The following is a 26,509-nucleotide window of genomic DNA, read 5'->3' on the forward strand; positions in this document are numbered from 1 at the left end:
TTACCTGAAGCCAAGAGTCATATCGAACTGCCAAGCGAGCACAGGAGAACTTTTTCTATCCAGTCCCCTTCTACTGCGGTAAATAGATACTGCGTCAAGTAATGAGAAGTGTCCGGGGTTGATGGGGGACCACCCTCATGCTGCATCAGTTGTGGAGGTGGTGGGGGGGTTATTAGAAAGAGTAGTTATCTAAGAACAGCACCTTTAATGAGGTAAATTTGTTAGATACCTTAATATTTTAATGCTTCTGCTTGATATTTATGTATTTATATATCTGTTTTTGTCTTTCAAGGTTTCATTGCCTCGGACATGACTTCCAGAAACTCCAGCACGCAGTTGTGGCTAATCACTCACTACCATGAAATGGGATCTCTCTATGATTACTTGCAAGTGACCACGCTGGACACCGTCACCTGCCTCCGAATCGTCCTGTCCATCGCCAGCGGATTGGCACACTTACACGTGGAGATATTCGGTACCCAGGGAAAGCCTGCCATCGCTCACCGGGATTTAAAGAGCAAGAACATTCTTGTCAGGAAGAACGGGCAGTGCTGTATAGCCGATCTAGGTAAATTCATCTGTAGCAGTTGCTGACTGCTCTAACAGCCATGTTCTTGTGAACCGGGAACGTAACATGTTTGCAAAGACATGGCCGAAAGATAAAGCGACATATTCAAGCCAGTAAACTAAAGTAATCTGCAGGTGGATAACGCCTTTTAAAATATCTTTGTGTTGCCAACTTAACAGTTGATGGCCCTAAAAAAACTACAGTAATACAAAATTATTTTTGGGGCTGACAACTGTACTTGACTGCAGAACATCCACCTCTACTCCACTTTGGATTTTTAATTTAGGATACTGAAATGTGTTCTATTTTTACCTCTCAGACCTAGCAGAGACGAGCGTTCTCTTATCTCCCAGCGTGAACAGTGATGCCAGGCTGCGTCATGTGTCTTTGTAGAAGGGCAAACAAATGACTATAGCATTTGGAATAGAAAGCGGAAACTGGGAGGTAGTTAATGAGACAAAGAGGAGAATTAAATCAATGTAGGTCAGAAAGAAAGTGAAGGCAAGAAAAAGGGGTTCTTCAATGAAGCGCAACAATAAAGGATCTTCAGTGTGAAAGCTCTTGTGGAGAATATTCACAGATAACGAACGTTGAGCGCTCGAAGCTCGTCAAGATGTCTTGTTTAAGTAATCCTTAAAAATCCCCATGGTGCAGGATTTTCTGACTTGCTTTTGGTGACGTCATTGTAGCTTTTCATTGTCGCCATAGCGAGATCAAAGCTATATAGATAGCCCATAGATGTCCAGCAGATTCCAAACATCTGGTACAGGTTATACAATGAAATCAAACATCTGGTTGGTTGCTAGGGGTTACAGACCCTTTTTTTTTTTTTTTTTTTTTTACACAGTTATGTATGCACCAGTTTTCATTAATGTCCCGTCAACCGATAATGAACTATATGCATCTTGATGCTTAGCCTGCAGGTGTAGTGGCTGAAGATTGTCTCCTGATGTCCTAGTTTTTATACCACAGATGTCCAGAAGGTGGCAGCCTTTGTTACCATCCTATTTGAAAGAGCAAATTATTTTAACGTCTTGTGCAGAAGCATCTACTAGATTACATATAAACACAGATAAACACGTTGCGAGCACAGTTTAACCCCCTCAACATGTCTGAAACAAGCAAAGCCGTAAATGTTGTTTCTTTTTAGAACCGCAGATTATCGAAGTTTCTCAATATAGATTATAGCAAAAAGTTCCAGTATTTTTGCAGCCTCCAGAAATATTACATGGGACAGTTGTAACTGGGAGCTGAACGTGGCGGATGCAGTTTGTAAAGACTGCTTTCACCAGAAACAGAATAGCTCCTGTCTCAGTGATGTCATTAGGTCCTAGTAGATTGATAGGCTGCAGTTTCACGAGTTTGGCTTTCTCTACATATTCAAGACATTATGCATGTCCAAAATGAAATTTAGGAATAAACATCTGTCCTCTCAGCCGTATGGGAGGGCTAATAAATAGAGCTTGATTTTTTTTTTTTTTTATTGAAAGCCCGGGAACAGTGCTTTCGTGCCCTAATAAACGGAAAAAAGTGCGAAACTTAAAAAAAACGTGTACTAGGGTGCGGTCCATGGCCCTCCTCAAAAAAGGATAGGCCCTAGTCCCCGACCCCCGGATCCATAAGAAGAACCCTTAGGGGGCAAGGGTTTTCAGACCCCCCTTCGCTGCAAGGCTAGGGGGGGTCCCTTTGGCTCTGGGATCCACTGAGGCTTCACCCAGGGCTCGACAACTAGCTCACCCCCGGGAGGGTGAGCCAACGATGGGGTTTCAGGGGGGTAGGAGCCATAAGGCCGCACAACCCCCCCTAGATCTTAGGGGACGCAGAGCCCAGAAAGGGCCTACCCGCACCCCTAAAAATCCGTGAAACAATCAACATAAAAGTGAAAGTGACAAACAAGAAGTGTCATAAATAAAAATAATAAAGTGCCGAGTGGTTACGGCCCCAGCCTCATGGCTGGGCTATTATAAAAATTTTCTCGCCCAGCCATAAGGCCGGGGCAAAGAATAAAAAGGCGGTGCGTATAGAAAGTGGTCTAAAGTGCTCGGTGCCAACATAATCACATTATATCTGTTTCAAGGTGCTGCTGACCTGTGATTTTTTGGCACCCCCGGATCGCCACTCTGGTAGCACAATAGTCCCGGGCTTTCAACGCAGCTCACCCAGCCCCTGGCCAGAGGACCAAGTGCAGCTCTGCCACAACTCCACTTGATCTTAGCCAAAAGGCCGAGAAGCGATCTTGAATAGAGAATAGAGCTTGATCTTATTTTATTTAGTCGTTACTGTAACATATAAACATTATATATATATATATATATATATTATAATTTATTGTGTGTGTGTGTGTTATATAGTATATATTTTTATTTTTTTTTGGGTGGGGGAGAACGTGTGGTTTTAGAAAACGGCATATGCAAGCTGACTTTCAAAGGGCTCAATATCATAAATATAACTTGCAGTACTCAGACATGGTGACTATGCTATAGACCAGTGTTGGCTAACCTGTGACACTCCAGCTGTAGTGAAACTACAAGTCCCAGCATGCTTTGCCAATATATAGCAGCTTAATCCTGGAAGGGTATGCTGGGACTTGTAGTTTCACAATACCTAGAGTGTCACAGGTTAGCCAACACTGCTATAGACCATATTTCTGTTTTCTGCCTTTTTATATATTGCTCGCTTTGTTTTGCCATTGTTCTCTATTGTTACAGTGCTAACCTTCAGGTTGCTTCTCTTTCAGGATTGGCCGTGATGCACTCGCAATCAACCAATCAGCTGGATGTCGGGAATAACCCCCGTGTAGGAACGAAGCGTTACATGGCTCCTGAAGTTTTAGACGAGACGATCCAGGTGGATTGTTTTGACTCTTACAAAAGAGTTGATATTTATGCTTTTGGTCTGGTCCTGTGGGAAGTTGCCAGACGGATGGTTAGCAACGGTAAGCTGTTTGTTTTCACTCCCACGCCACATGTTGGCTTTTTTATTTATTTTTTCCCCCTCCCGACATAGATATTCTTAGAACTGTTGGCTCAGGCAGCTATTTTGATCTTATTAAATGTTCCTCGTCTTATTTAGGTCTGAACTATCACCCATATTTAAGGCTTGCATTGCTGTTCATGTTTTTTGCAGTGTTTGTCTGGCACACTCTGCGAGCGTGTGGTGAGAAGGGCTTAAAGGAAAGTGCCAACTAAATTCCGATTTTTAACTTGCATTTGTGGCTTGTTATAAAGGTGTAAATAAAAATCTTAGTCTGTTTGCTTTAACTATATACACTGCTCAGCCACAACATGAAAACCACCGAGAAATTAAATAACATTAATCTTGTTAAGCGGCAAGTGAACAGTCAGTTCTTGAAGTTGATGTGTTGGAAGCCGCAAAAATGGGCCAGTGTAAGGATATGAGCGACTTTGACGAGCCAAATTGTGGTAGCTAGACGACTGGGTCAGAGCATCTCCAATACGGCAGGTCTTGTGGGGTGTAGGCAGCACGGTGGCTCAGTGGTTAGCACTTCTGCCTTACAGTACTGGGGTCATGAGTTCAAATCCCGACTATGGCCTTATCTGTGAGGAGTTTGTATGTTCTCCCCGTGTTTGCGTGGGTTTCTTCCGGGTGCTACGGTTTCCTCCCACACTCTAAAAAATATACTGGTAGGTTAATTGGCTGCTAACAAATTGACCCTAGTCTCTGTCTGTCTGTATATGTTAGGGAATTTAGACTGTAAGCCCCAATGGGGCAGGGACTGATGTGAGTTCTCTGTACATCGCTGCAGAATTAGTGGCGCTATATAAATAAATGGTGATGATGGTCCCAGTATGCAATGGTTCGTACCGACCAAAAGGGTTCAAAGGATGGATAACTGGCGAAAGGGTCATGAGCGCCCAAAGCTCATTGATGCGCATGGGAAGCAAAGGCTAGCCCGTCTGCTCCAATCCCATAGAAGACATACTGTAGCACAAATTACTGAAAAAGTTAATGCTGGCTATGATAGAAAGGTGTCAGAACACACACTGCATCGCAGCTTGGTATGTAGCCACAGGCTGGTCAGAATACCCATGCTGACCCCCGTCGCTGCAGAAAGCACCTACAATGAGCACGTGAGCACCAGAACTGTACCATGGAGCAATGGAAGTAGTTGGCCTGGTCTAATGAATTATGTTTTCTTTTACGTCCTGTGGACGGCCAGGTACATGTGCACTGTTTACCTGTATTAAGAGATGGCACCAGGATGCATTATGGGATGAAGGCAGCCGGTGGAGGCAGTGTTCTGGTGCATTCATGTGGATATTACTTTGACATGTTCCACCTTCCTAAACATTGTTACAGAGCAGGTACACCCCTTTATGACAGCGGTATACCCTGATGACCATGACTGCTTTCAGCAGGATAATGTACCTTGCCACACTGTAAACATTGTTCAAGAAGGGTTTGTGGAACATGATAAAGAGTTCAAGGGGTTGACTTGGCCTCCAAATTCCCCAGATCTCAATCCGATCTAGCATCTGTGGGATGTTCTGGAAAAACCAGCCCAAGGCATGGAGGCCCAACCTCGCAACTTACAGGACTTAAAGGATCTGCTGCTAACGTGTCAGATACCACAGGACACCTTCAGAGGTCTTGTGGAGTCCATGTCTCAATGGGTCAGAGCTGTTTTGGCATCACGTGGGGGACCTACACAATATTAGGCAGGTGGTTTTAATGTTGTGCCTGATCGGTGTATAATACTACATGTTTGAGTTAGGGTATTGGTGCCTATTGCAATCATTATCACATTGGTGATGTCCATGTATCCTGGCTTTTGAGCTGCACATTTGCAGGGATGTTGGTTTTTGATGCAGTGAGCACTTTCATTCATCGAATTAAGTAGGGGTTGCAAGTGCACAAAACAGCACCTATACTAAGTATGGTTTATTTCCCAAGTGCAGGCTTATGGGTGATTTAAAGGCATAAATTAGACATTATTATGAAATAACCGTTTTTTCGTGTCACAGAAAGCACTTTGATTGTTGCAATGGGCAGAACAGGTTGGTGACCCTTACCCATATAGAATACAAGCTTATATTGCAGTTCGTTCAGGTGTCTTCTTACCCAGTAATGCAGCCTTGTGACTTTCTCAGTGACTTTTCCATGTTATATTTTATTTTAAGAAGAAAAGAAGACGACCAAATACATTTTAATATGGACAAATTAATCAAGCACACAAAACAAAAAACAAGCACTCTTTTTGGAGACAGTCTTAATTCTTAAATGGATATTTTAATGTGGAGGTAGTCGAGAAATTTCTCCATGGAGTGCAAGCTCCTCTGTACGAACGACAGCCCAACTACAGAGACGGAGAGTAAATGCAGCTTTGCTCATTCTATTTAATGCTGTACGGTCTTTTATCACCATTGTTGTAAAAAGAAATTAGAACATTTTAAAGAAGGACATTTTATGCATGGTAAATAATTACAGAATATTGAATTAAGGCTCTTAATAGCCAGTAAAGCAATTTTACAATAGTGCTGTAAAATGCACTTTTTAGACTGATGTGAACATAGGCTGATGTGGATGATAATCAGTATAGTTGGTGAGAGTCGTGTAGTAATGAGTTTTGAGAAGTTGGGGATTGAAGAATACGCTTTTTATTGCTGTCATATAGACATGTTCTGGGTACTGTATATAGATTGAAAACTGCTGTTGGTCTACTGACGGGGCCAGTTATGGGATTACTAATGTTAACCATATTGAGTGTTTTTTCAGAGAGATAATGGCAGGGTGAACTTTGCCTCTGATTGCAGATGCACTTTTTCCTGTACAGCTTTGTGAGACTAGAAACTGACTTTTTCTCTGAAACTAGTATTCATACAAAAACAGTTCTGCAGTCCCAGTAGCCGACTGGCTTCACACTCCTTACCCAGCTCTTAAGTTACGGGTTTATAACACTATCTCCCTGTAAATGTGTGTATGAGTGTTCTGTTAATGACAAGTTAGTGCACGTTGTTGCTTTAAATTTTTGTTTTTGTCCTTATTTAAAAGGAAACGTTTAGTTTAAAAGATGTGAAGTGTTAAAATTCAGAAGTTTACAAGTGGTTAATGTAAGCAATTAGCACTATTATAATTGCAATTTATTCCCCAGGTTTAGACTCTTTACTGGTTTTGCAAAACATTTCTTTAGCTTGAGAGCTATAGGATGTTGAAATGTTCTATTTTTACATGAAACCTATTTGGTTTTCCTTTAGTGCTAAACTGAGAAACAAAAATCCTAATTTTTATTTTCATTTTCTTTTCTCTTTCCACTTGGTTGCAATGGGCAACATCTACACTCTTCCTTTTTTAATTTTTTGGGGATAAATCCTACCCCTTAGCTTTCTGTCAATGTGTCAACCCCTTAAAGTATCAAAGGAAATGGAGGGGGAAGGGTAATTATTGTTTTGGCTATAAACGCACATTATATATTATCTGCACTACCATTCTGACAGAGGTAATACCGTGTGACATGCTCACATTTAAGTAAGAAAACCCAAATCCAAGTTTTCAGTGTCCTACTGAAAGATCTGCTGACTCGTTTTTTGGGAAATGACTTTTCTTTATAACACACAGAACTAAAAAACAAAACCAAACACTCATTGTTGGTTTATTATGTTTTTTTAAATCGCTGGCTTCCATCTATTTTCACACAAGTCATTTTGTCTGAGATAAAATAATGCTAAAATAATATAACAAAACCAAAATAGAAACCAGAATAATAAATGAAATTGTGACTTGGTTTTTAGTTAAAATAAAGTAGACATATCCCGTGTTGCATGTTTTCCACTTATTTTTAGAAAGTCTTGGGACATATCCTGTCTTTAACACGCGCGTGTCCTGACACTTGTCTGGGAATCGCTGTTCTAAGGATTTTTTTTTTTATTTTCTTTTTTATTTATTTTTTTAGAATGATAAAAGCAAACTTATTTTGTGTGTGATTTAAAACATGATTTTTATTTTTTATTATAACACATTTATGCAAGTTGTTTGCCAGTATTTACAATTTTATTTATTTATTTTGGACTGAAAAAGATCAAAAGATAGACACTTATAGTGCATTAACACATTTCTCTTTCTCTAAAGTGAAATGCATGTTCTGGTTTTGTTAATTAGAAAAGTCCCCTGTTTTCTAGGCATTGTGGAAGATTACAAGCCTCCGTTTTATGACGTCGTTCCGAATGATCCTAGCTTTGAAGATATGAAGAAAGTTGTCTGTGTGGATCAACAAAGACCGAACATTCCCAATAGATGGTTCTCAGACCCAGTATGTATTGCAGAGGGTTTTATGTTGTATGTGAATAAGAATCTAATCCTCAATCGGCATGGTATAGTGCAGTGTTGGCTAACCTGTGACGCTCCAGGTGTTGTTAAACTACAAGTCCCAGCATACCCTTCCATCAATAAGCTGCTATATATTGGCAAAGCATGCTGGAGCGTCACAGGTTAGCCAACACTGACACAGTACATAGAATAGAAATATATTCCTAGGTGTTGCCTTTTTTTTTAACTCTACTAAAACAAGTTCCAAATATCTTTGACCTAGAACTCTGTAAATGTCAATCGTTCGCCAGTGCTGACGAACATGCACATAATTCTAGGTATTGCCAAACATTATTCTATACAAGTAATGTAAATGTAATGATTCAACGTCATTATGGTTATTATACAAAAAGACTGTGGGCTAAAAGTGGACTCAAATATGCTGAAACATAAATGTAGTGTAAAATTAGCAGTAAGAAAACCTCGATTAAAAATCTTTCGATGTTGTCTTTTGTCATGTGTTCTGAAGTTTAAATCATTCTATAGATCAGTTATATAAAAAGTTGTGTTTATAATGTTCTAAATAAAGCTTATTCAAAAATGGTTTCCGAAATAAAAAAAAAGTAAAAATAACAATTTAAAATACTTCTAAATTGTCATATTTAATTTAAAAATGTCTTTTAAAAAGTCATTATCAAGTTACTTGATTTCCATTTTGGGTGTAAATGTATCAAGCCGAGAGTCCGGCGGGTTTGAAAAACCAATCAGATTCTAGCTATCATTTATTTAGTACAGTGGCGCACGCAGGGGGGGTTTCTGAGTCTCTAGAAACTTCTCCCTGCGCTAACTAAGTGGCCACTGTCCTATACAGCAGCCGCGGCGCTGTCAAAGAAGCGTCCGCGGCGGTGCTGCAGACGCTTCTTAGACAGCGCCGCGGCTGCTGTATAGGACAGCGCTTGCGAGACGGTCGGGTTTTTTATGGGTCGGCGGGGAGAAACCCCCCCGACAATCCTCCGTGCGCCCCTGAAGTACATTCTACGTAATGACAGCTAGAATCTGATTGTTTGCTATAGGCAACATCTCCACTTTTCAAACCCGCCAGAAAACTCTCAGCTTGATACATTTACCCCTTGGGGTAGCTCTTTTACAAGGGGAGGGGAGATTGAAAGTTTTATGAGTCTATATAACTAATACTATTTTTAGTTATCTTAACACCACAGTTTTTTTTCTTGTAGAATATATAAAAGTATGTGGATATAAAATGCATTTAGCCGTCATTCAAATTATAATTATAGACTCCCTTTATGTTTAAATAAAGGTATTATATGTTATATTTTTGAATAGGAGCATTTTTAAGCACATATTACAGTTACTCTTTCTGATTTATACTTCATACTCATTGTTTGTTTGTTTTTGTCTTTTTCCTTTCCTAGACACTGACATCGCTTGCTAAGTTGATGAAGGAATGCTGGTATCAAAACCCATCCGCAAGACTCACCGCCTTGCGCATCAAAAAGACTTTAACCAAAATTGACAATTCATTAGACAAACTGAAATCTGACTGCTGAAGGTCTGCCATAATATCCGTGCATAATTCATTATAAGAACAGAAATTAAAATACAGTGCTTGCCTGACGAGGTTTAGAACTTTCGTTTCAAACAGTTTTTTCTTTTTAAAAGCAGAACTTCTAAATACATATCCGCCTGTCTGAAGACAATCCCACTATGGAATATTGGCGCGTGGCTAAGAATGGTCAGATTATCGAATTCTGGCTTTCAAGGCAACGGTTGGGTGAATATTTGCAAAGATTTTGGAGCCAAAGGAGCACAGGGCAATTCCAGGACCGATCTGGGCATTAAGCAGTTTTCATGACTACCCTATTCACTCATCACTTGGATCTTAGTGGATTATAATTAGCAATATTTCGTGTGCTTCTCCGTTCTATTGCACTAGAAATTCTTTGCATTCCTTACTTGCACTGTATCGTTTTAATTTTTTACGCCGGATGCCAAATATATGCTTGGCTGTGTACGGATCTGTTATGAATTACACCTATATAAATTTGGAAAAGACCTTTAAAAAAAAAAAAAAAATTGCCTGAAATACAAGTTTCATCATTAGCTGGATTTTACATGTGTACTGATGTTTACAATAATGCTGAACATAAGAATTTTTTTTTATCTAAGAAAAAAAAATTCAATTTATTTATTATTAGCGCACTTAACGTTTAAAAAAAAAAAAAAGAAAATAACTGAACAGTGCAAAAGGCTACCGCTTTATTTTGTGGTCTGTGTGTTTTTTTTTTTTGTTGTTTTTTTTTGTTTTTTTTCACTTTTACACAACTAATTTTGTAAAACATTATAAGGAATAGACTCTTTCTCTTCTGTGTGATCACATTGAGACGTCACATTCTTATTCATCCATACTGAAAAGTTTGTGTGGATTTATCAATTTGAATTTAGAGTTCTAAACGTAATCTGTCCAGTTTCCAGTTCTCACATTTTATTGACATAGGAAGTCACATTGTGTGCAAAATTCCAGACAAAATTCCTGAGACTCTTTCACAAAAAAAACAAAAAACTGTGGAGTTGCCTTTTAAGCTATATTAATTTGTTGCAATGTAAACTCTGCCAGAAAATAACTATTTTGTTTTAATCTACTTTTTGTATTTAGTAGTTATTTGTATAAATTAAATAGAATGTTTTTAAGTCTAAAAAAGTTGTTTTTTTTTCTTTCTGTAAAACAGAACATATTTAACAATTATTTCAGGTGCTTTCTATGACTTTAAAAGTTAATGGACTTTTCCACATTTAGACGATTTTTAGTTAATAGGTTTGTGAACGCCCTTGTGAAATATTTTTTGCCTTGCCAGCTTCCTTCCATGTTGTTCACCAAAAATGTTATTTATTTTGGGTAGAGGTATGTTAATTCTCAATGATTTTTTGAATCCAGCAGAAAGCTCCGTTGATTGAATTGTATTCAATACGCCGAGCTGTGTTTTTTATCCAAGGACAACGAAAATAAGCAACGATCCCTAATAGATAAAGATTTGGTTGGAAAACACACCGGAAAGCTTTAAAAAAAAAAAATTTAAAAAAAAAATGAAAATAAAAAAAAAAAAAAAATATATATATATATATATATATATATATATATATATATTTTAGTAAAAGGTACAAGCCAGTAAATTAAAGTTTGTATGTAACGTTGGCAAACCCCTTTAAGTCAAGCGCGTTTAGTAATAGCGATGTGCTTTTAGAGAGATGAGCAAAATGCTCACTTGTATAAAAACAAATTCACCATCTAAAAAAAGAGTAATTAAAGTTTAATGTGTATCACGCAATCACACTAGCCACATTTACCGTTTTTTCATGTGAAATCGGTGGTTGGTTATTGCTGCTTTAGTGATGTTTTTGCTGTTTTTATATTTGGTATTTATATACATCTAGTAGGAGTTTGCACAAACAAGTTTGTCTGCACAAGGACATAGAATTACTGGAAGTAATGTCTTGCACATCTCCGTTAGAACATGTGACCGCTCATTACTCACACAACGTATATGCGTTTGCTTGGAACTTTTCACCATGTGAGATAGGACTAAGGCTTCTTTATGTGTTACCAGTGTGTAACCTATGCAGTTGTGTAAAGTGATGTTTATACACAGTTGTGTTTGTATTTGATGTGTGGTTTCATTGTCCGTATACATTTTTTGCCTTCTACAAATGACCACCTATTTATTTGTGGTTATGTTTTCCAAGACTAATATACTTTAAACCTTGAATTACACAAAATGTGTTCTTAGAGGTCTACTAATTGCAATGCTTATATGCGCAGAATGCAGCGGCATGTCAACTGTACTCCATGTTTTTTGCTACATAAGAAAAATAAAACTGAAGTCACATATGAATCTGCAAAAATGCCCACAGTGCAAATGCCATTTTGTGAGGTCATCTGCTTATTTTGGCCCAATGCACCAGTTTGCCTGGGTTAGTGGGCTATCATGGCATCGACTGGGGGGGGGGTACAACGTTATAGAAAGGGATGGTGAAATCTTTCCTTATCGATCTCTTGTTGGGTGTACTTCTATATTTCTCACACATTGAAAAAAAAAACATTGTTTTTGTTTTTTTTGCACAAAACCTATTGTAAATACAGTGCGAACGATTTGATCTGTAGAAGCATATTTTGATAGCTGTCTGTAAAGGCTCATTATAGTAACTTTCTATGTGTGGGGCAGATACACAAGTATATTAATTTTTTTTTCGATCTCTGGAGTATTGATACAGAAATTCTGTTTAAATTTTTTTTTCTCCTTCTTCCAGAAGAATTTAGAAAAAAAAAAAGTGACCATAAAAGATTTTGGGGTTTTTTTGGGAAGGGGTTGTGAGACCTGGTTTTAATGGTTGGATCATTATTAGTTGCCATTCTGACCACTCTCGATAGCTCTACATTTGCTAAACGTGCAATATACTTTTTTAATTGTTAATTAACGGATTGTAGTTCATGTAGTTAAGGTTATAATCATACCAGTCCCACTTGTGTTTCTGTTTGAGAGTATTAAGTGATAACTGGATATATATATATATATAGATATATATATATATAGATATAGATATATAGATATAGATATAGATATAGATATATATATAGATATATATATATAGATATATATATATATATATAGATATATATATAGATATATATATATATATATATATACTCATAAGTTTGACATCCATGATAAAGGCACTCTACAGTTATACTAGCAGAGGCAGCTAGCCACAAGGACACCAGTCACTAGTCTATTCTGGTCTTTAAGAACCTGCAGTGTCTAGGTGGAGAGTCAGTAACTACAATGGTAGAAGAGAAGAGGTAATTGTAACAGCTTCATTATTGGTGATATTCCTTGCAGAAGGATAGTCTTATAACCATGTTTTGACTTAACACTAATAACATCTCTAAAGTCTGACATTGGGAAGGGAAATGGGGCAATATGGTCTCTTCTATATAAGACATCAGTTTTGTGAGATGTTGCTTCATTTTAAAGAGGATGAACCGCCCTTTGAGGTTGCCCAAGATCCCTCAAACTCTCACGATGTAGAACCACCATTGTCATTGAATTTACAAAAGAGATCAAGATCATCCCGGAACCATGCAGACCTGAGCCACTGTGATCCTGGAATATTACAGGAAGAAACTCAATATTCTCTAATATCTCTGTTATGTAATGTAAGGGTTGGCATGTGCCTTGGAGGAAAACTTCTACAGTCAAGATTTTATTTTGTAGGGGGATTTGGATAGTAAATTATAACCTCCCTCTGTTGTTGTTTAAAATTATTATTATGAAAATACCTCTAACAGTGGTTTCCAAACTGCATCGTGGCTCACTGGGGTGCTGCTGCGATCTTACAGGGGTGCCACGGCCAGGCCCGGCGCTAAGCAAGGCGGGGGGACCATTTGGTCATTATTTTGGTAAAAGGGGTCCCTTGGAAAAATTATGGTGATCCTAAGGGTGCCTTGAACGGAGAAAGTTTGGGATCCGCTGCTCTATAATATTTGGATACCTGTTAAAATTTACAATAAAACTCAATGTTTCCCATTGATCTGCAGTTAGGAAGCTGAGCCCACTGGGCTGGAGTTGAAATTGCCCAGGAATAGGCAAGTGCTGAAAGTGTAGATAGCTGTCTTTTCATGAATAATAGTTATTTGAAGCATTGGGTCTGAAGCCACAGCAAAGGTTCATAGTCAAAGTACAATGCCTGAAAGATCTGGAATCCATAGAAATACACGTGGTTCAGAGTAACGGGCTAGACCTCTCCGTAGAGATGGAATCGTATGCGGGAGTATCGGACAATCCAGTGTTTTTCCTTCGTTGGTGCACTAAAGATTCTCAGGACAATGATGTAACCGAGGACAACAGCTAGCCATACACAGGGCAATCCTGATCTTTAGACAGTAATTACAGCCTCCCCTACAATTCTAATATATAGATCACTCCCATGTAACATTAAATTTGGCAGTCCATGAATAGAACCAGCATATTGCATTATCATTTCTGCATTTTCCGTTAGTAATTATACTCGTTATAATTGTCCGTAGCCTCAGAGCGGTGCTTGGTGTAACGGTGCGGTAGAGGAGTCGGGGGCCCGCGGTTGGTAGATGACACCAGACCTATGCTTGAATATCTTGCATTCTGTTACTTGAAACAAACAGGATCTATTTATGCTAAAATAGACTATGACCAAAGATATATTTGTCTTCAACTAGGAAGTAATCTGTTTTCCACCCCCTATTGCCTTCCTAAAAGCTGTCCCGCTATGGCAATAAATTGCCATATTGTTTATGGTTTCCTTGTAAAGGTCACTTCTGGTCATAAAGAATTGAACACTGACTGGCGTCTTAGCAGACAGCAAATTGTTACTAATAGGCTCTAGTGTGGCCAAAGATACCGTTCTAGCTTATTGCAAAAGAAACTCATCTTGAGTTCTTGTGTATTGAGAAATGATATTTTTTAGACAGCATGTATACGTAGTTGGCTTACCATCATCCTCCTTGCGAAACGCAACTTAAAAATACAGAATGTAATTTGATTTATTTTTTTATTGCTTCTAAGATTTCAGGTCACAGGGATTAAAAACACATAAAATTTAATTTCAACAGTATTTGTAAAACAATTAATTCTATATTTTAGTATGGACAAAAATATTTGGTTTAGTTTGGGCAAATTAATTTAATGTAAATAAAACAAAGGTGAGGATTGCACTTAAAAGTAATAGAATGGTATCATTGGTTTGGTACTTTGTTGGCTACCAGGACAATTCAAAGAGAAATCCACATTGTGAGGTTGCCTCTGGTTTTTCTTTGTATAATGACAAACGCATAGTGCCTCTTCTCCTGTATCCTGGGATATGTGACAACACTACATGCACAATTCCTGTTTATAGGTTAATGTTTGAGCAGTGTAAATGTAGTCCCCTTCAAAGTAACTTAACTGCTGAATATATCAGTTCAGTAGTAGTCAAGGAATGTAATCTATTGTATTTTATTATTATTATTATCGTTTATTTGTTAGGCGCCACAAGGTATCCGCAGCGCCGTACATGATACAAACAGACTATACAGGGTAAAACAATACAGAACAATAGAACAATAAACACAAAGTACCAGAACTTCAGAAACTCCAGGCAGGAAAATACTGTAAAGACGGAGCGGAAGAACAGGTGTGGAGACAGGAGGGGAGAGGGGCCCTGCTCATACGAGCTTACATCCTAAGGGAGGGTAGACAAAATCGGGCACAAGAGGGAGCCAGTGAAGCAAAGGAGAGAGTAAAAAGGAGCCAGGGGAGAAACAGAAGGGTGAGAGGTTAAGTGGATGGTTGGTAGGCCTTAAGGAACAGGTGAGTTTTAAGAGCCCGCTTGAAGGAGCAATTTGATATTCAAATAAGAGTGCTCTGTGATGATTAGTGTTTTGAGTAGGTGGGGGAGGGGGCAGCTACTATCAACAGTGGGCACAGGTGGAAGGCCAAGCCTTCATCTGTGGCCCCCCCTAGCTGGCTACTCCTGATCTTCACAGGATGGGGGCAGCCAACTTCAGAGTCATGTGACCGTATCTGACCCACATGTGACAAGCCTCCTCCTGCTGCCCCGCTGAAGACCAATGAAGTTTGATCTCAGGCTCCCTTCAACTCAAGCTCAGCTGTTTGAGAGACAACAAGCTCTGACCGCTTGAGCGCTTCAGACCCGCTATTCCACATACTGTTCTTTTTCCCTATTATTGGGACATTAGGCCCTGCCTGTGAAATTTCTGTGAAATCGGGAAATACCATTAATTCTAACTTATTTTAATGTTTTACGTTTAAATTGAATAAAATAACAAAACCTGGGCACTGACGGACTTCCGAGACTTTTGGGGGCGCATGTATGGGGATAATTTTCCTGTTCATGCTCTGGCTTCAGGAATGCTCTTCTGAACTTACGTACGTGGCTTTATTGTATAGGCTCCGTTTCATGGACTCATGCTCATAAGAGCAGATTGGGGGAGGGGGGGGGACTCAGGAGGCCTTCTTAAACCACTCCCTTTCCCCTTCTTGTATCAGCCGCACACCTGCAGAGGATGTAGTTCAATCACTGGCAGCGGGACACTTAATACAAATTGAGTGAAGGGCATCACAAGGCTCAGAATGAACTACTTACCGCCAAGTCAGTAGCTGGATGCAGCCTATTCATCGATGCGCACAAGGCGATATTGGAGCTTATTTAGAGGTGGATGCATATGCACTGATAACGTACGTAGGGAAAAGATACGCTTGCACCAAGAAAACTTCAAACATAACAGGTTTGTATACTTGCGCCCCAAATCAGCGTAGAGATAGCGTAGAGCTGCGCCGGGTCATTGGTAGCTGTAAATACTAAAGCCACGTTATCCTATTTATAAACAATATAATAACACAATGAAGTGTCATAGACTCTGGAGAATATTGTCTTGACAGTATTCTTAATAAATGTGAGTTGCATGTTCCATATAAAATGTAATTCAACACAAATACGAAATAAATATTAAATTAAATAAATACAAACCGCTTTTGTTTTCACCTTTTAAAAAGCAGATGGTAATCTTTCTTGCAATAGTCCAAATTGAATTTAGTTAAGTAAGGAAAATAGACAGCGGCAACTACACATAATGCTAGTGAATAAAGTACTATCCGGTGTACAGGTCAATACGCAGTCAGCCAATCAGAAGTGGCTAGATACCGCTGTTACTAATCATCATCATCATTATGACGTATCTTTACACCACCTGCAAAATATGTATCCCGTTATTGTACTTGGTGTACGTTTACCTATCCATTCCCGTCCCAGCTCCACCTCCCCAGGTGTAGAGATTCAAGAGACGCAACGTCACAAAAGCCTGCATAGGCTGTGTGTACACATATTTTTGGTTCGCATTGCACTAAAGAATCATCCAACACTAATAGAGGCCATTGTTACCGCACATTCACAATAAGATATTATGTAGAGAAACATATTTAAACCAATCGTGTTATCTCACTTGCTACCTGTGAAATTATTTGGTTAAGTAATTGCTATTGAGGAGAAAAAATACCTACTATCTTACACTACATATTCACTTTAGAACACTGTTGCATGTCAAACAGTATTAAAAAAAAAAAAATCAGATTAATAGTCACTTTCAAAGTCTATCTAAATTGTCTTTAATAGGGGCATACATTTCTCATAGGGTGACACAGTGATCAAGCTGGGAGATATCCAAGGTATATAATCTTCAGTTTGGTTTTAACAATGGACTAAAACAAATGGCAATTTGGAAAAAGAACATTTAGCTGACAAAACAGAACTTAGTGAAATGCTCTCCAGTAGGTTCAATTACATTACAAAGACAAAAAAAAAACAACAATACAAAGTTAGAGTTTAGAAAGTAAAAGGTAGCACAAGGACACAGAGAGAGAGAACGCTACATTACTGTCGGAAATAAAAGTGTTTCGATGGTTACTTAGAAAATGAAATGATCTATTTGAATAAGTAGCTCAGTGGCAGACATGAACAGGATTTTATTTGAGCCCCAACCAACCCTGATCTCTTACCCTGATCAATAAAGGCACGCAAAACTAACGTAATATGTTTTTGTTTTTTTTTAAGCCTTTTACATTGTACATGGGCGTATACTTGCATTACCCCCTTAACAGCGATAATACCGTCACCATGGTGAATGGCGTCATGAAGTGGAGCCGGCTTCTTACTTTATCGTGATTGGTTGAAGTCGCTTTGAAGAGTAGTCATCATCGCTGATCGTCGGGAAGGAGCCCTTCGGAGTCATCATGTTGGGGTAAGTGTTGTCGGGGTGCTCGGCATCGATATGCCGTTCCCCACCCGTCTGTTGTTACTCCTGTACAAATCTACTGGGGATTTTCAATTAGAAGCAGATATCTATCCAAGATACAATTCAAGTTGCTTACCCTCACCTATAAAAAGCCCCTTTTAAGGCATCACCCTCCTACATCTCCGACCTTGTCAAGAAACACTCCCCTACACGCCCACTCCATTCTGTCAGTGACCTTTGCCTCTCCTCCTCTCCTATCGCCCCCTCAGACTCTGGCTTGCAGGACTTTGCCTGTGCTGGTCCCCACATTTGGAGCTTCCTGCTCCCCCTGACCACACTCGCCCACATCCGCCGATCCCTTAAAACTCACTTCTTCACTCTTGCCTACCCGGACTCATCCTAAGACAATTCCCACCTCACACCTGCTCATTCCACTACTTTCCCATCACCCCATAATTTTTCTCCCATCATAGGCAAACCGAGAAGGGGTTTCCTAGTTCCTAGAAACCCCCTACAAGCCTGGGGCACTGTATAATTGAGGTGGCTGGACCCTGCCCTACTTGAAAAGAGAGAGCTGCGTGCACCTAACGGTAGTGCATGAATTATTGCCCATGTATATTATATAAGGTTTCTTCATGTTCTGAGTTGTGTATTCGGCTATTGTTTGTTCTGTCTACTGCTGGCTGTTCGTTTCTTGCGGAATCCGTGGCACCTCACAAATAAATGATGATGATTGCACCAGCCCTCCTGTATCTGCAAGAGATATGGCTCCTAATATTGTTGCACTTTCATGTACCTGTCCTTACTGTATTTAGCTTACACATTCCTACCCTTGTTCCACCTTTCCAGGCATAAAGGTTGCAAATCTACTACACACACAAATCTAGATACAATCGCTAACAGACACATTTGAAAAATTGCTGCATGCTCAATGAGGTCTAATATGTAAAAAAGACTTTTAGAAATGTGTGTCTAAGTAATACACACCCCTGGCACAGTGTACGATGAGGACACAGACGTCCTCACTCAATGACGTCTGCTTCTTGTCGAAAACTAAACCGATTTCCTTTGAAGCGTGCAGATACCTTTATGAACTTCATTAAAGTTATATTTCAGCTACATTCCCTTCTTTTATGTTCCTCACATGCAGTTCCATCTGATGACATCAATATCACAGGTTAAAAAAACATCTTTTCTGGTAAACAAACAGCTGAACAAACATGCAATTATAATATACGTGTCCTTGTCAACTCATAAACATCTATACACACCAAATATTATATCCTCCTAACTTAGTCTCTCATGTTAAAATATAATTATTTTCATCATTCTCTACATTAAGGCAGTCCTATGCTTATTCTTACCATTGTCTCCTGAGCATTGCCATATTGTCATACAAATATAGTACTTTATAACACTTTTTTCTAACTGATCTAATTTTTAATTATTATTTAATTATAGTATTATATTAAATACTGTGCTACATCATGCATCATAATTGAATCAAGTGGTGTCAGGTTTGTCCATAGTTGTAAGCACACATGCAAATATGCCTCTAGACTCTAGAGCATTATAAACTAATGGAGGCTTTCCACTGGTCCTTCAACACAATTAGATATATTGAAGTTATGTGTTTCAAGCATCGCAAAATGTATCCATTTTACCCTTACGATCAAGGTCACAAGGTCGACTTTGTTTTAAGTGATTGTTAGGTTACGGCTTTTACAATCATGTAATTCTTATACAAAGTGGGAATGACACCTGACACAAAGATATCATATAAAGAAATATTTACTTAACTTCGATTACATATTAGCATATGTGATATCCACGAGTTCTTTAGTCGGCTTGGAGACTACGGTTGGTGCCCTGGCAGAGAGGGAATGCAGTTGACCCCAACCAGAACGAGACACCAATGAAATGGGCACATTTATGAGAAATACATTTATTAAGGTTGTCAAGATAGTGATTGGAGAAGGGAATGGTAGGAAAGGCCACAGAGGAGTTTATCGTTGGCGTTCATATTAAATGAAGTAATGGTTATAATCTTTGCACCAAATTAATAATATAATTGCTACAATAAATTAATAATTATAATTGTGACACTGTATTAATCATTAAAATATACCCTTCATTGTGGTTACTGTTTCCACCTAATTATCTGGCGAACTTACATAGTTTTTATACACATGAAGTTCTAGAGCCTGATAGATTAAGGGATGCATACTGAACGTAATGTAGATCGGGTATACACACGTCCAAAAAGGAGCGGATCTAAAGATATGTGTGGTGATGAATACGGGTCACCAATAGGCAGGCCTGCCTGTCTAAATGACCAGGCGCTGTCTCTGTAAATCAGACAGCGCACGGTGCAGCCTACCAGATGCCCTGCCCTAAGTAGCCCCATAACATTACACGGGGGCCATTAGCCTACCGGGATGTCTTCCAGTAATGTCCATGGCCACACCACCCCGTCTGTGACCAATCAAGGTAATTGGCTTTTTATATTAACCTTATGTACTATTTGTCCCTTGGCTGTGTAACAGGTTTGTTTGTTATGCAAAAGTGCATCCTCATCATCATAATCCTTTTATATGGCACCACATGTTCCATAGCTCTTGACATCATACGGATAAGACATCGGCATTTTCTCGATGTTTGGATCCTGCCTCGGGCTTCTCTTTGTGACTTCATTTGTAATCTGCCCCATGGGGTATATTTGCTAAACTGTGGGTTTGAAAAAGTGGAGATTTTATAACAACCACTCAGATTCTAGTTATTTATTTAGTACGTTCTACAAAATGACAGCTAGGATCTGATTGGTTGCTGTAGGCAACATCTCCACTTTTTCAAGCCCGCAGCTTAGTAAATATACCCCCTGGGCTGTTTCCTAGGCTGTCTTTTGATTTAGTATCTTGATCTCCAGTATTCAGCAGCCTCCTTGTGGGGCTACTTTATGGGCTTTATGTGACCTGTGTTCTTCTTACAGTGGATTTCAAGTCCTCTGAAGTAGACCAGGAAGACATCAGACTTGCACCCCAAACCATTAGAAATACAGAGGACTGTCTTGAGTCTTATTCCACATCTGCTCATTTTGTTTGAAGCCATATCCCTGTTTATTATTTATGCTGTTCCCCACTGTCCATTCCTGGACAATCATCATCATCTGGATTTTCCATTGCCTACATTGAACTTATAAATCTCTCCAAAATCCAAGTTTACCTAGTCTCATTCACCGCTCCCTTGTTCCAGCCTAATTACTTTTTCTTTTAATTTCTAAAGTGATTCTGTTAAAAAAAAAAAAAGAGTCTTATGTTACAGTGTCAGCCAATCGGACTCAATAAATTGGTCTATTTGGGATCACATATTAGAATGTTGGATTAGACCGAATTGTACAACCATATTGTAATATGTGTGTTCAGTTTATGTATATTTTAAGACATCAGAATTTGGAGTCATTTAGCATTTAAAACGACTGACGAGGGGCAACTAGATAATTTACATACAATTGTTAACATATTTAATTCTGTAATTGTATGTTTACATACATATTTATGCATTTTAAAAGATCATTTGTAATATCGAATCAACTTATGTTTTATGCTTGGGGACATTTAAATCCATATCTGGAGAAATCAACCATGGAATTATTTAAACTTTTCAAAACTTTTTTGGGTCTTAAGTGTTAGTGATTGAAATCAGACAAGACTTAAGATAAATACGTTTGAAGCCACCACAGTAATGGGCTTTGCCTTGCAAAACAAATATCTCTTTAATTGAAATATTGATGTAAAAGTGTACTCTGGGAACTTTGGGTGTTGTTTGGAATAACACAGATAATTCAGCTTAACAAATGAAGTAAAAGCTTTTCCATGAAGGTAATAGTTACCAAGGAAACAACCTTCTCCTAATATGCGTAAACTGCAAAACACAAACTACGAAGGCTGTTTTCTCCTCTAAAAGAGACAATGATTAAAATGCACATAGCATGCAAAAATACAGATACAGATTAGCAATAGAAATCAGTTTCAAAGTACACCAAGGATAGATCAATATATTTTATATTAAAAATGAAAAAAAAACAAAACATGTCATTTTGTACACTTTGAAGTTGACCATATTTATCTTTGGCCTCCAACCCCAGACCAAAAAAAAAATATTTAATGTTCTTAAAACTTTTTACAAGATTTTCAATGTTTTCAAATTGTCACATTAAATTGAGAAAAAAAGTTTCCTTAAATATCAAAATCTCACCTCAAAAAGTTGAAGTGAACTTTAAACCCTTCTTCTCAATCTTCCAATCCCTGCCGCCTCTTTGCCACGTTCAAGTCTCTCCTCTCCCTGCCCCCCTCCTATCCCACCATCCCTCTCTGCCACTGACTTTGCCTCCTTTTTCTCCTCCAAAATTGAGGCTATTAGATTTGACATCTCCTCCTTGGATCCTTCTCCTGCCTCCCTCATTGCTCCGCCTTCTCTAACACCCAACTCTGGTCCTACTTCCACCCTACCTTGGGTGAAGAAATCCACTCCTTCATTTTTTCCTCTCCCCCTTCTACCTGCCATGTGGATCCCATCCTCTTTCACCTCCTTCTCTACCTTTTGCTCACTGCCTGCTTTCTTGCTCACCTCTTCAATCTGTCTCTCTCCACTGGCATCATCCCCTCTTCCTTTAAACATGTCCTTTATCGCTCCCATTCTCAAAAACCCCAATCTTGACCCTACCTCTCTCGCTAACTACCGCCCTATTTTGCTTCTCCCCATGCCTCTAAATTACTCAAGAGGGTAGTCTGCAACCGCCTCACTAGGCACCTTTCAAACAACTCCTTCCTCGACCCTCTCCAATCCTGCTTCTGTCCCCTTCACCCTACTGAAACCGTGCTGGCCAAAGTTACCAATGACCTTCTCTCGGCTAAATCTAAGAGTCACTTCTCCCTGCTCATCCTCCTTGTCCTCTTCGCAGACTTCGACACTGTTGATCACCCCCTCCTGTTACACACCCTTTCTTCTCTCGGCCACTCTGGCTCTATCCTCGCTTGGTTCTCCTCCTACCTCTCCAACCCCTCCTTCTCTGTATCCATTTCTGGTTCCTCCTCCCCTCCTTCTGCCCTCCCTCTAGGAGTTCCTCAGGGCTTGGACCTCTACTCTTCTCACTGTACACTAACTCCCTGGGTGATCTAATCGCCTTTTTCGGTCTCCAATATCATCTCTACGGCAATGATAGTCAACTATATATCTCTTCTCCTGATCTTACCCCCACCCTCCTCTCTTGTGTATCTGACTGCCTTTCTGCCATCTCCTCTTGGATGTCTTCATTCTTTCTCAAAATTAACATTGCTAAATCTGAGCTCATTGTCTTCCCTCCTTCCACATCCTCATCCCATCTTGATCTATCTATCTCTGTTAACAATACTACAATCTTTTCTGTTTCTCAGCTCTGCTGCCTTGACATCACCCTTGACTCTTCTCTCTCCTTTGCCCCCCACATTCAATCTCTAGCCCAATCCTGTCGCTTCCACCTCTGCAATATCGCTAACATCTGGCCCTTCCTTTCTCAGGACGCAGCGAAAACCATCATCCATGCTCTTATTATTTTCTGTCTTGATTACTACAACCTTCTCCCACCGGACTCCCCTTCTCCTGCCTCGCCCCCCTCAAATCTATACTCGACATGGCTGCGAGACTCATCTTCCTCTTTCGCTGCTCCTCTTCTGCCTCGCCTTTCTGCTTTGCCCTACACTGGCCCCTTTCCCCTACAGAATCCTTTTCAAACTCCTTACCCTGAGCTACAAGGCCCTCTCCCACTCCACTGGGGTGGGGTACGGCATAACGGTGCTGACTATAAAGACAAGATTTACCCCAACATCTTCACTCCGGACGGTTGCTTCCTGACTAGGATTCATGAAGACTCTTCTGTGAACCAACTTCAACCAATCCCGAAGAAGGAAGACGCTGGCGCGACTTTGTGACGTCACTGACATAGGCGACCCTGTTAACGCCGCTCTTAAGGGAGTAATGTAAGTATGCGGCCATGTACAATGTAGAACCCTTTGTAAACTACATTGTACATGGCCGCATACTTACATTACCCCCTTTAGAGCGGCGTTAACAGCGTCGCCTATGTCAGTGACTTCACGAAGTCGCGCCGGCGTCTTCCTTTTTCGGGATTGGTTGACGTCGGTTCACAGAAGAGTCATTGTGGCTCTTCGAAGGAAGCAGCCATCTGGACTGAAGATGTAGGGGTAAATCTGGTCAGTGTAGTCAGCATCGATATGCTGACTACCACTTCTCCACTGCTCCATACATCTCCAACCTCCTCTCCATTCACACTCCATCCCGTTCCCTGCTTTCGGCCAATGACCGTCGCCTCTCCTCCAATCTGATCTCCTCATCCCACTCCAGAATCCAAGATTTCTCCCGGGCTGCCCTCCTCCACTGGAACGACCTTCTATGCTCCATCCGACTTTCCCCTAATTTATGCACCTTCAAACGAGCAACTTAAAACTCATCTGTTCCTCAAAGCATATTACCCCTACTCCTGATCTCTTCCCCTCTCATCCCGCTACTCGCTTCTCTTTCCTCCGACTCCCCATTGTGCATTCTGTCTGTTTACCCTCCCTTTACGATGTAGGCTATTATGAGCAGGGCTCTCTTCCCTCCTGTCTCTCTACCTTTTCTTCTCTTATGCTAGCTATGTTTGGAGCTATTGAAGTACTGGTATTTTTGTTCACTGTCCTGTACTGTATTACCCTGTATGGTCCACTGTTTGTTTTCTGTACGGCGCTGCAGAAATTTTGTGGCGCCCAATAAATAAAGATTTATAATAATAACAACCCATTAGCAAGAACTTGATATCACTATTTCATGTGTGATTCTTCCTCCAAGTTCATATATAGAAAAGAAATAACAATATATAGTGCAATATAAAGAAGTCTGAGGAAGTGAGCGAAACACGTCAAAGTGTGAGGGACACCTTATGTCATTTTAAAAATTGAACCATCCGTGATTCACCTGTTCTTAATGTGTACTGTACACAACATACATTTTTACAGTTGTTAAGGATTGCAAATACATGCTTTAGCATACATACACGTTCGTTAATGACTCGGATACTATATATCTTTTCCAGTCCACTCTGTGCCAAGAGATCTTTTTTGGGATATTTGAACAACGTTTGCCGAAAGACACTGGAGACCTTCCCATTCCTTATTGACTGTTTATTGGGACTGTGAGACTCTACACGGTGTGGCTCTTTACTGGTGTGGCACTGGTCATCCAAATTTCTTAAGCCAAACGTGAAGGTAGTACTCTCCATGTGCTCAATCTTTGTCGATCTAGGGGTTACCTTCTGCATAAACAAGTATATATCCACCAGATTTAGTACCTGGACTCCCCATATCCCCATTTTAAAAACAATTGGCAAAGTTTAGATATTGTTGAGTGTTCCCTGGCCTCATTAGACTAATTATGGAGCCTATTTGACAGTGTCTACATGTCCAGGCTGGAGCTTTTGTCTCACAATCATTGAGTAAGCCTAATACCGACCGAGAAGTCATCTGTTGGAGTCGACTGTTCAGATGTCCTAAGAAAGCAGCAACTAACAGGACCTATGTCCAGAATTACCAGGACACCCTGCCAGTAGTTTACTGGTGCTGCAACTCAAGTGAAGCAGTTTTGTATTATGAAACACAACCTGACTTTATTAAGATAGAGAACATGATTAAGGGCAGATTGGTTAAGGATGAGGACACTTCTTAGAGAAAGAGGAAAATTCTAAGGGATAAGTATGGAGTGGAGGCAGGTCAAAAACAAGAAACAGGATCTATTACTAAGTCATCAGGAAAGCCGTACTCCCATAGGGCTATTGATGCATTTAAGAGTGGAAGAGGGTCAATCAATAGCCCCCTTTACAAGAAACTTGGTTACACTTAGCAGCAATTCATGAGTAAAACACATAGAAAGAGTCCAGTTGGGTTCAATTATAGAGAGAATGTACCATCTATTGCGAGGGAGGATAGTGTGGCAACATTAGAATCAAGTATAGATGATTCATTCTCAGTTTATGACTCATATGAGAACATTGCCATTTTTGAGAAAGGATGGTTAGACATGAATTTATCTACTAGCATTCAAGAGAGCAATACTATATCCAATGCTGCACAGGATGCAACATTGTCTGACATGGGCCAGGTTATGCAGGGTGGGGAACCTCAGTATTTGCCTGCAGGGGCAAAAACTTATTACGATATGCAGTCAACATTAAACCAACACAATATCCCCAATATAGTTGTAGAAAATCATGGAGAGGCAAATATCAGTATATTGGGGATGCCAACCCCTATAGCCTTAACATCGCGGGAACAGAGTCATGAAACAACAGTGGATCATCAATGCGAAAGTTTTTTAGCGCTGGGGACACTAAACCAATTGACATTAGATCCGCAGAGCATGGCAGTAACTCCGAATTACAAGAGGAAACTAGACATTTCAGAAAAGTTAGAAGAGGTCAGAGAAGACAAAAAACTTCCATAGTGGGCAAGACACAAGACCCATAGGGATTTTCAATTTGAGTAAACATATACTGACTAAGGCTGAAACCAGCCTCCTTAATAAAGGTGTAAAATTTGCACCCACAATTAAAATGAATAAATTTGAAACATACTTGGACATTCACAAGTACATTAGGAAGCTGTGTCTAAAAACTTTATACAACAAGGTTCTAAGGCACAGCTAACTAGGAGTTTTGATAATGATCAGTTTGTACACACACAATTGGAACCTGACTTTACTTTTTATTCATGTAAAAGGCAATTACATCGAGACATTTGAGAAATTGGTGATTG

At 39.7% G+C, this 26,509-nt stretch overlaps 1 protein-coding gene across 1 annotated transcript in view; it reads left to right on the plus strand.

Annotated features, from left to right (window-relative positions):
* ACVR1 (activin A receptor type 1) overlaps positions 1 to 10,200 on the plus strand; it is a 56,548-nt gene extending 46,348 nt beyond the window's left edge. The window contains exons 7-10 of the mRNA XM_075180840.1: positions 293 to 568; positions 3,306 to 3,503; positions 7,705 to 7,835; positions 9,265 to 10,200. Coding sequence (XP_075036941.1) covers positions 293 to 568; positions 3,306 to 3,503; positions 7,705 to 7,835; positions 9,265 to 9,399 — 740 coding nt within the window. The 3' untranslated portion in view covers positions 9,400 to 10,200. The remainder of the gene's footprint in view (positions 1 to 292; positions 569 to 3,305; positions 3,504 to 7,704; positions 7,836 to 9,264) is intronic.
* The last annotated feature ends 16,309 nt before the right edge of the window (positions 10,201 to 26,509 follow it).

Source organism: Mixophyes fleayi, chromosome 7 (assembly GCF_038048845.1).
Source record: "Mixophyes fleayi isolate aMixFle1 chromosome 7, aMixFle1.hap1, whole genome shotgun sequence".
NCBI classification, from domain to species: domain Eukaryota; kingdom Metazoa; phylum Chordata; class Amphibia; order Anura; family Limnodynastidae; genus Mixophyes; species Mixophyes fleayi.